This window comes from Fonsecaea monophora (genome assembly GCF_001642475.1).
Source record: "Fonsecaea monophora strain CBS 269.37 chromosome Unknown Scaff134, whole genome shotgun sequence".
NCBI lineage: Eukaryota > Fungi > Ascomycota > Eurotiomycetes > Chaetothyriales > Herpotrichiellaceae > Fonsecaea > Fonsecaea monophora.
Window position 1 is genome coordinate 1 of NW_019174065.1, and position 10,566 is coordinate 10,566.

A 10,566-nucleotide genomic window follows, 5' to 3' on the forward strand; every position below is an offset into this window, starting at 1 on the left:
ATCCTCCCTATGTGTGTGTGTGTGTGTGTGTGTGTGTGTGTGTGTGTGTGTTTTCTCCATGGCTCACGCACTCTCCCTCTTCGCGCAAGTCCTTTCGGTCTTCAAGGATCGTTTTCCCTGACCGTGAAACACACTAGTTTCGAGCGGACCCAACTTCCCCCTCGCCCAAGGAACCCTGATCCCCTGCCTCGAACGCACCATCAACTACGCGTACGACGCGGTCCTGAAGCTCCAACGCCAAGGCATCAAATCCCTGTCCCCGAAAGCCGAAGCGGTGCAAGAATTCCTTGAGCACAAAGACGCCGTGATGCGCGACCTCGCCTGGTCCAGCGGCTGCCGGTCGTGGTATAAGCTCGGCAAGGTCGACGGCAAAGTGTGGGGCCCGTGGCCCGGCAGCGCGGTGCACTTCCTCGAGGCGACGGAGCAGCCGCGCTGGGAGGACTGGGAGATCAAGTACGTGGGAGGGAATCGGTTCGCGTATCTTGGGAACGGGAAGACGCAGAGGGAGGAGGACGGGGCGGATTTGACTTGGTATCTCTCCGAGCCGGGGGTGTGATTTCTAACACAGTAGGGAGGTAGATCAGGAGGAGTGGCACTAGTAGTGTTGTAGAAAAATAAATAAATAACAATAGACGTATATCATGGCACTGGCAGAAGTGTCCTCAGTGTTCAGTATTCAGTATGCGATGCATATGGATCATCATCTGTCTCCTTCGGGTCTAACCAACCATGGCGTTATTTCCTACCGAATATCATGAAAACCCCCATCATTGACCACTATCGACCCATTCATATAGCTACTCTCATCACTCAACAAGAACGACAGCAGATTCGCCTGCTCCTGGGGGAACGCCATCCTGCCCATGGCGACCTGGAGCCTCGTCGCGGCGGCCTCGTTCTCCTTTGTCCCGGGCTTCGCCGCCTCACCCATGCTGTACTCGGTCATGGGCGTCATCACGTACCCAGGGCAGACGGCGTTGCAGCGTACGCCGCTGGGGCCGTAGAACTTGGCGCCGTTCTTGGTCACGGCCACGACGGCGTACTTGCTGGGCGTGTAGGCGGCGAGGCCATTGGCGTGGAGTCCCGACACGGAGGCGACGTTGGCGATGGATCCGCGCTGGCCGGGTATCACATGGGAGGGCGGTGGTGGCGGGGAGAAGACGACGGGACGGGGCTCTTGCCGGAGCATTTGCGCCGCCTCGTATTTCTGACAGAGCCAGACGCCTTTGGCGTTGACGGCGTGAGTTCTGTCAAGCGGTTAGTCCACATAGTCCACATCGAGAAAAAAAAGGGAAAAGGGGGGGGGAGGGGTGCAACGAAACTGATCAAAGAGCTCCGCCGTGATGCTCTCCTCGCCGTCCCACACATTCTCGCAGATGCCAGCACAGTTGGCCGCAAAGTCCAGCCGGCCCGTCCACTGCGTGGCGTGCTCGACAAAGGCCTTGACGTTGGCTTCGTCGGTCACGTCCAAGGGGTAAAAAGCCGCGCGCACGCCGTACAGTTCTCGAATCTCGGCGGCGACTTTCTCGCCCCGCGCGCGGTTCATGTCGCCGATGAGGACTGAGATGCCGCGACTGGCGAGTTTGCGTGCGGTGGCTTCGCCGATGCCGGATGCGCCGCCGGTGACGAGGGCGGTGAATTCGTGCTTCGACATTGTCTTGTATGTTAAGAAAAGGTGGGTTGGAGTTAGGGGAGGGGCTGGGCGGCTGGCTGGCTGATAGAGATGCGAGAGGTCAAGGTCCTTGAGATCCCTCGACTAGACACTGGTTTCTGTTCTTGACTCCTGACTTATAGCCATTCCACCTGATCATAAGGAGGTAAAGTATCATTTCATGAGTAAACGAGTGACAGATTGACAGATTGACAAGTTACTGCCGCGGATCTGCAGCGGGGAAAGACTAAACCTGAGGCGGCAACCCGTGACGCTGTCCTGGCGGAATCTCACTCCAAATTCTCCTGCTGGTTCCGCATCAACGCTGGGACCAAGTACTGCAGTCCACTCACTCACTCCAAAAGACAGAAGGTGTGCAGATCACCGATGACCCGGATCGCGCCGAGATATGGCGCGTATGGATACTCAGAATCCAGATACAGGTGTAGTCCTTCATGTCTTTGTGCTGGATTGTACACGCTTCTTGGTCTTGCTGAAACATGACCACATGAGCTGGAATATTACAACAAGCCGCAAGGTGATTTATCTGACTGACAAACTTCTCCTCTGACAGGCACAATAACAGATCGACATCACTCACATACTTGAAATTTCCCTAACGAAGCTCGGTCTTGACCACTTGACTTGTTGACTTGTTGACCTGTTGACCTGTTGACCCGTTGATCAGGATCTGGCATCTATATCGCCAACCACCACCATCTTATCCCACTTTGTTCTCTCAAAACCTCCCATGTGCCCTCCCAGCTCCTCTAAACCCACGCACCCAAGATCACCGAATAAAATCATACCCCCCATCAACACCGATAACGTGGCCGGTAACCCAACCCACCTCGGGCAACGTGAAATGCGCCACAGCCTCGGCGATGTCGTGGTCATACGCGACACGCCCACCAATCCCCTTGGCCGCGGCCATCATCGCCGGGGTGTCGATACCCTCGCGGGCTCGTGCCAGAGGAGTGATGCGATTATGGTGGGCGACGACGTCCGCCACGAACGGCGCGGGGACCATGTCCGTAAGCACGGCGCCCGCGTGGACGGACACGACGGTCGCGCGCTCGGCCAGTTCGCGCGACCAGGTCCGCGTCATGGCGTCGAGCGCCGCCTTGCTGCCCCCGTAGATGGTCTGGCCCGGCGTGCCGACGTTGGCCGAGATGGACGAGATGTTGATGACCCGCCCGGACCGGTCGTGCGGGAGGTATGGCAGCGCGGCCTGCATGAGGAGCAGGGGAGCCAGCACGTTGACCTTGTACGTGTACTCGAACTCGTCGACCGTGCAGTCCGGGAGTAACAGCGCGGGACACACGCCGGCGTTGTTGACGACAATGTCCACGCGGAGTGAACCACCATCACCACCACCACCACCTCTGTTAGAAGTCGGGTTGTTTGCAAAATACCGCCCAGCGGCCTCGACGACCTTTGCCGGCCCGTCCCTCTCGGCCAGGTCGGCCTTGACGCCGATGATGTCGATGTTGTATTCGTTCCGCATTTGCTGTATCAGTTTCTCGCTCTTGGAAACCGACGACTCGGACGTGTAGTTGAAGCAGATGTTTGCGCCGCGTTTTGCCAGGCTCCTGACGATGGCGGCACCGATGCCTGGAAGTCATTTACATAAGAAGGGGTTCTGTGGGTTCCTATTTTTCATTTTTTCGAGCCGGAAGAATATTTCTCGCTCACAAGATTGCAAGATTGCAGGGTAACGAACGAACTCACCTCTAGAACCGCCCGTCACGATGGCCAGCTTTCCTTTTAGTGGGAGCATGGTTGCTGGTGGCCTGGTGGTAACTTGGTGTCTGGTGTCTGTACTCCCCCCAACGTAAGTCTCAACCTTGGTGGCTTTGTTTGGGATACGTATCCAGGACACGAATGATCCTCAGGTTGGTTCTCTGGAGAAAAAAGACAGGTGCCACACCACTCGAGGCCTACTGGTCCGTGCTACAAACAAACAAGTTAGATCACATGTATCACATGCTAGGACACCAGGATATCAAGGCAAGAACTATCTGTCTGTCGTGTAATTAGTCAGTACATCCAATACCTTCTTCCCCTCCGGTGGAAACGCCCCTGGTCGGCTTTTATGCGGAAAAGACAGCTGGCGCCTCTGCGGAACTGTCACTGGACCACGGGCATTGTTACGGAGGACGTTTGAATGCGATTTACATTAGCCCCTTTCTCATATGTGGCTGATTCCAGTCGCTTTCAAAAATCATGGGGGACAATAAAGAGGATTATCATGTTTGGGAAATCAAGTGTCCTCTCCTAATCTCGAGAGTATCTACACATATGTATGCATGTAAGCTAGATGATGAATTGACCATGTAATGGATGAGTAGAAGAAGCCTCGATATAGTTGGTGAGGATAACCCTTCTCTTGTATCACTGTATAGATCATTCGAAGAGGGCTTGACCGCGCCTTGCATAGCTCTCAGGTCAGAATATCGCAATGGCATTGGGAGCAGAGCCGACTCCCCCTTCACCCCAGAACAAAAGTCAGCCACTACACAGAAGATCTGCTGGCAGAATGCGTGTCCAACATACCTTGCACATTACACGGGCTGCTGGTGAAGAAAAACTCGTACCGGTTGTGTTTCTTGCACAGCTCCGCCAGGCCGTCCAAGTCCCACAGCTCCCCAATGGGCACGCCCCAGCGTGGGAGCAGGAAGTAGTGCAGGTCCGTCTTGCCGTTCATGGGCCACGACTCGAACGAAGGCGCGTCCCCCGCGACCGCGGCGAAGTAGTTGTCGTGCAGAAACGCGAGGGTCTCGGGACTGCGGTCGAGGCCGGCAAAGCGCAGGTCGTCCCAGCCCTTGGAGCCGATGGCCTGTCGTCCGGCCTCGTCGAGCTTGCGATATGCTTCGGACCAGCCGCTCCGAATGATCAGGATGTCGCCATACTTGAACGTCAGGTTCTGGGCTCGCGCGCAGTCCAGGAGTTCCTGTGTGGTGATGTCTCTAGTGGTGAAGGGATCGTAGGATTTGCCGGCGAAAGAGTAAAAGTCAAGGAGCACTCCCCGTCCAGCTAGATTTCAACCGGACGTTAGACATCTTCACACAAGCACGGTGGCGGACTTCGAACGGGGAGCGAGCGGGAGAGAAGAGAGCTGTCAGACGTCTCCCACCCACCTATACACTGTTTCGCCCATGCTTGCAATCCCATTTTGCTGGTTTTGTGAATGTCGTTGGCCGTGATCTGATCGCGATTCAGTATTTCCCACTCGAACAAAGATAACCACTGTAAACTGTACGTACCCCATTATACCACACATAAGACCCTTCGTGCGCCATACCGACCTGGTCAAAAGTGTAAGCACCCATAGTCACAAAAATCCCGAGAACCCCTGGTATGCGAGGTCTCAAACGTACATGGCGAAATCCATCCCACTGCGAGCCACTCTGGGTGTTCATGTCGTGGAGGTCATCGAAGCCATATTCGACGCTCTGTTTGAGTTTGTGCTTGAAAGGCTCCCGACCGAAGAAGGGAGGGTTGGGCAGTTCTGCTGGAAAACTATAGATTGGTATATAAGGACCCAATCTGACCAAACCGTAGGGTCGTTCTTCTGAAAGCGCTTACTTCAGTCCGACCCTTTCTCCTGTCTGGATCAACCTGGCCGCGCTCGCCACCCGTCTTGGAGTGAGCAAGTTGAGACGCCCGAGCTATATCAGCGCAGAGGTGAGAATCTGCCGAACCGCCAAAGATGACTTCTTTGTATGTCCCTACCTCGTCGTTCTCGCCCCAGAACCATGCCGACTGGGGAGGAGCACCGGGCTTCGTCTCGAGCTCGGAGAGCTTGGGCAAGCTGTCTGAATCTGGATCGAAGACAGTCATCTTGTCTAATTGTATTCGTGTTGCAGGGATGAGGGCGTTGGGCGACAGACAGTTCTAGGCTGTCCCAGCTGATAGATGATGATTCGGTAAGCCCACCAAGCCCTTTCGATGTGCCAGGGTAAGAAGGCTCTTGCTCTCTCATTCAAAGCAAAACACGGGGGTTGACGTGGTTGACATGCCCATCTAGCCCATCTCAGCCCATCTCAATCCATCGGATCCACATGTTCCCCGGTCCATGATTTGGCTCGACGCTAAGGCGGCACGGCGGCATGTTGGCGGAATTCGGGATGGGGAGAGAAGAGACATTCCGCCCATCTCCTCCGAACAACCAGCAGTGCAAGTCAAAGAAAACATACCAGTGGAAAGATGAGGGACGACACCTTTCACCCAAGAGCGGCAAATAACAGTCCCGTCGTGCTGAGATGGAGCTGCAAGACTTCGACAGAGGAATGCGGAAGATCCAACGCAGCAAAGGAAAATGCGGAGGAGACGCCCAAAACTCACTAGTCCACGACCAAGTGATACGGATGCGAGGGATACGGGGACAGGGACAAGACGGCAATCACCATTACATGAGTACGAGCGAAGGAGGAAGAAGTGCCGCCGGAAGTCGCCATTGGGATTAGAACCTCGATCAACAGTCCCCGCAAGAGACTCCCTCACTCATACCACCCGAAGGGGGACGCAATCCACGAATCGAGATCCCCAGACCTTGCAGTACATATGGGCCATGGCTCTGAAAAAAAAAGACATAAACTGTTCAGGTGATTCCACGGAATTCGTCCTTGATTTGTCTTCTCTCTCGCAAGTTGTACGCTGACTGCGTGTGTGTATACCTCTCCCTCTCTCTCTCACAGACAAGATCGATCATCATGGGCTCAGCTGGCGGAGGCGGCACGCTACGGTTTGAGCCACTGCACGCGACCTTCGTGGCGCAGGTCCACGGGGTCGACTGGACGAAACCGATCCCGGACGCCGTCATCGACGAGATCCAGGCCGGCATCGACAAGTACGGCGTGTTGGTGTTCCGCGCCGCCAACATCGACAACGACACGCAGGTCAACTTCATGCGGCGCTTCGGCGAGCTGGATTCCATGCCCAACCTCCGCGACCGCCGGTTCCCGGACCAGCCTCACATCTTCGACGTGTCCAACCTCGACGGCCAGGGCAACATCATCCGCGAGACGGACCGCGTGTCGTCCCTGATGAACAAGGGAAACCAGCTATGGCACACGGACATGACCTACCACCCGCGGCGGGACAAGTACAGTCTCCTGCGGGCGGTGGAGATCCCCCCGAAAGGCTGTGGCGGGGAGACCGAGTTCGCCGACTCGAGGTCCGCCTACGAGGCCCTGTCGCCCGAGTGGAAAGCCCGCCTCGAGGACGTCGTCTGCGACTGCTCACTGCTGTACAACCGACGCGAGGCCGCCCCGGACCTCTACAAGGGCGTCGACCCCTTCGAGTACTCGATATCGCGGTGGAAAGCGGTGTACCCGCACCCAGGAAGCGGGCGGAAGAACCTCTACCTCACGAGCTACGCGTACAAGCTGGACGGGTACTCGGTGGAAGAGTCGAAGAGGATCGCCGACGAGCTGATCGCCCACGGCACCCAGCCGCGCTTCGTCTACAAGGTCCTGTGGGAGCAGCCCGGCGACCTGGTCATGTGGGACAACACGGCCGTGTGGCACAGGGCCCTCGACGACTCGGCCTACCTCCACAAGTACCGCCGGGACATGCGCCGCACAAACACCTTTGACGACGGCGAGTTCGCCTGGGGTGAGAACGAGCCCGGAAAGTGGTGGCACGTCAAGATGCCCAAGGATCCTTTGGCACACGAAAAGGGCCAGAATCAGGATAGACCTCAGGCGGCTGAGAAGACGGGCGTCTTGCTCTCCACCTCCGAGGTTCAGCAGGTTGCTTGACATGGGATCTATTTCGTTTCCCAGCGCGTCGAGGCCAGGCACAGCATCTGCGAGACCATAACATTGGGGGTAACCGCAAATAGTCAGCACTCTACTCTTTGTAATATGGGAACATCGTTCGTTTTTTGGATTAGGATTTTTCGTGATAGTGGGACAATTGTTAGCTATATCAAAGAAGAAGAAAAATTACCGTTTCACCCTGATCCATACACCTTTTCATGAGGGGTTGGACTGTCAACGACTTTGCGCAGAATGTACTTCTAAACATGTAAGGCGAGACCTTCACTGACCCTGGAATGCCTGGCTAGTGGAGCACGCAGCCGTACTTGCACGAACTCTCCTTCAGGCTTATTATCCGAGCAAGCAGAGTCAAATGAACAAACGCCTTGTGGTACCACGCACGCTCTTTCACAAGTCAGCCAACCAAGAAAGTCACAGCACCATGTGCCCTGCATGCCAGCCTCCAAACGGATCTTGATTGGTGGTGGTGAAATATTCGTCCCCGACCATAAACTCCTCTGCCATCAGCGGCAGGCCGGGATCCATACTAATAGTCGCCGTCGCGGGCTTAGGGAACACCATCATTTGTCCCAGCATACCCCACGACGACAACTGGTGGTTCTGGTTCTGGTGATGAAGATGGGACAGACCATTCGAGGCCCTTTCTTCGGTCGTCATCGCCGTCGTGGATCCCATCTCGGTGATGGTCTCTGGCGTCAAGACGCACGCGTCTGCATGTTGCGGCCAGCGCGATTTGATCGTCTGTGAGGCGGCGCGGATGGGACGGTTGAGATGCTTGAGGGTCAGCCGCGCAAAGGACTGTGCTGGCGCGTATTCTCTGATGATGCTGAGCGACCGCTTGAACACGTCGATCGCTGGTCGGGCAAGTGCCTCGTCAATGTCGGGCCGGATGATGATGCATATCATCGGGACAATGGCGCCTGTGAGATGGAGCACCGAGGTATACGGCGCCGTTCTCTTGGAGAAGGACGAGTTGAGCGACAGTTCCAGCGCACTCACCACGTCGACCGCGATTTCGATACATGTCTGTGCCGTGTGCGCGTCGAAACGCCCATTGAGCATGTCGTTTCGTCGCAGGAGGATCCGTAGAGAGCGTTCACGTAGATACATGATTAGGGCTTGGTGCCAGCGGAAGGAAGGGATGTGATCCTTGTCTTGAGAGGTGGTAATCCAGGTCCACTGTAGGAATTGTGGAGCCTCTGCCGACAGAGCCTTGACCTTGTTGTCGATCGACGTGATAGCCTGTGCGTCGAAGGGGGTTTTGGCGCCCGGACCGAGTACGGTATCCCACGCCTCGGAAGAGAGCCTCGCCCACTTGATGACTTCAAGCAGATATGGCACGGGAGACGCTCGGGGTAGTTCCTGCAACGGGAGACAGTCCGGATAGAGCATCCTGTCGTCCACGCACAGAGGGTATTCGACTTGAATGTCCAAGTCACGCAAAGGGTCCGGGCATCCCGCATGCTGCGAAATGATGGGACTGAGACAGACAAGTGACCAGAACAAGCGCTGACGGTAGGCCCTAGCGTAGAACGTGCAGTGGGGGCCCCAAGAAGGCTCGTTGTGTAGACCCAGCTGCACACACAGCTGCCCTGCGACGCCGACGCTCGCATAGGCTGCGTCAAAGTGCCCAGCAAAGAAGCAGTACAGGATCTTGACTAGGAGTATCTGCAGGGTCGTGGTATTGGACTTTTCCAGCCACGTCGCGTAGGTCAACAATCTGTCCCCACGGAAGAAGTACGTCCATCCCGGTACGTCGGTAGTTCTCTCGCTTGAATCGTACAGGAGCTGGGTGGCTGCGACCACGAAATTCAACAGGGCCGCGAAATTCACCATCATGGTCCCCTTGAGGTGGACGTTATCATTGGCCCACAGGGCTGCAAGTCGCGTGCGAAAATTGGCCTCGTTGATAAAGGGCCAATGAGGCCGGAGATGCCGGAAGAAAATGTCGACGCTGCGGCAGATGTTGTCAAAATCCTGGGCTCGAGTTTCCTCCACCACACGTTCGGCCTCACGCCACAAACCACTCGAGAGAACCTCGGGGTCGGCATCCTGGCCTTCTGTCTCGTTTGCAGACGAGGACGGGGCTTCCTCGTGCGGGACATCGCTGCCGTTCACAGAATTGTCGAGAAGATCAAGCTGGCGGAAGAAAGAAGTTCCCGCTCCAATGTCGGTTGAGATGGATTTTTGCAGAATGTCTGCCCGTCTCGCGTCCGTGTGACGGTCGCTAGCTGTAGATTGAGGAGGACAGGGAGTTGAGACAAGTGGGATAGTGGTCGGGATCTCTACAGCGATTGGGGCTTTGTCTGCCAGCAGTGATTCTGCTGATGATAATGCTGCATCTGTAGCTGGTGCTGTTGGTGAGAGAGGTACAAGATTTGAGGTGTTTTGAGGCTGGGATCTCAGTCGAGCGACCTCGTTCCTCAGCGCTTCAAAGTCCTGCCTGAACTTGTGGAGCGTCGAGTCGTCGTGGAAGAGCGGTGACACCGCCGGCCATGCAGGCAGGGTCAAGTTCTCACCCGCAGAGCGATTTGGAGCAGAATGAGACTCGTTGGAGGACGACTCATTGCCATGAACGGGAGACTGTTGCAGTAGTGCCCGTCGTTTGGACGATCGCGACTGTGAATACACACACTCCAGGTCCGAGAATCGACAGCTGTCACAAAATCTGCCTCCTGAGCATTTCCGCTTGCGACGCTGGCATTCCACACAAGCTTGAGGTGAATATTTTCGTTTAGGCTTCGACGGCTGCTGCTCATTACTGTCTCTGTTGCTGAGAGTGGGACCCATTGTCGGTTCGTCTGAGGGAGGTTCGAAACGGTGAAACCAGAACTTGACGTGCGAAAGGGTGTGAATGAATGTATAGAAGTCAACCACAGAAGTAGAGACCCCGTGGCTTTTACCCCATATATTGCACTCTTCTCAACCACTCGAAGGACCCTGGTGGATGGCTGCAGCATTGACAAATTTCTGGGGTTCTGGTCTATCCCTAAACTCGGCGTAGCCTCGAATTGTCCCGATCTTAGTCCATGTTCTTTTCCAATCCAGATGACTGGATAGGCCCTCCAGAGGGCACGATCAACCTCGGCCAAACACAACCCCAGACGCTGAGGGGCGGTTGGGGATACA

The 10,566-nt window shown here is 55.9% G+C and overlaps 4 protein-coding genes across 4 annotated transcripts; 1 reads left to right on the top strand and 3 right to left on the bottom strand.

Annotated features, from left to right (window-relative positions):
• Window positions 1-742: 742 nt before the first annotated feature.
• Window positions 743-1,654, bottom strand: AYO21_10843 (hypothetical protein; the record flags this gene model as incomplete). The annotated part of the gene is made up of 2 exons (XM_022660750.1): window positions 743-1,247; window positions 1,323-1,654. 2 exons carry the CDS (start codon window positions 1,652-1,654, stop codon window positions 743-745), a joined length of 837 nt encoding a protein of 278 aa, XP_022506908.1.
• Window positions 1,655-2,441: 787 nt separating this feature from the next.
• On the bottom strand, window positions 2,442-5,494 carry AYO21_10844 (protein kinase; the record flags this gene model as incomplete). The annotated part of the gene is made up of 7 exons (XM_022660751.1): window positions 2,442-3,265; window positions 4,208-4,687; window positions 4,792-4,858; window positions 4,918-4,959; window positions 5,032-5,173; window positions 5,240-5,322; window positions 5,387-5,494. The coding sequence occupies 7 exons, from the start codon at window positions 5,492-5,494 to the stop codon at window positions 2,442-2,444; spliced, it is 1,746 nt and encodes a 581-aa protein (XP_022506909.1).
• An 872-nt stretch (window positions 5,495-6,366) lies between these two features.
• Window positions 6,367-7,416, top strand: AYO21_10845 (hypothetical protein; the record flags this gene model as incomplete). The annotated part of the gene is made up of 1 exon (XM_022660752.1): window positions 6,367-7,416. The coding sequence occupies one exon, from the start codon at window positions 6,367-6,369 to the stop codon at window positions 7,414-7,416; it is 1,050 nt and encodes a 349-aa protein (XP_022506910.1).
• A 432-nt stretch (window positions 7,417-7,848) lies between these two features.
• Window positions 7,849-10,227, bottom strand: AYO21_10846 (hypothetical protein; the record flags this gene model as incomplete). The annotated part of the gene is made up of 1 exon (XM_022660753.1): window positions 7,849-10,227. One exon carries the CDS (start codon window positions 10,225-10,227, stop codon window positions 7,849-7,851), a length of 2,379 nt encoding a protein of 792 aa, XP_022506911.1.
• Between the last annotated feature and the right edge of the window lie 339 nt (window positions 10,228-10,566).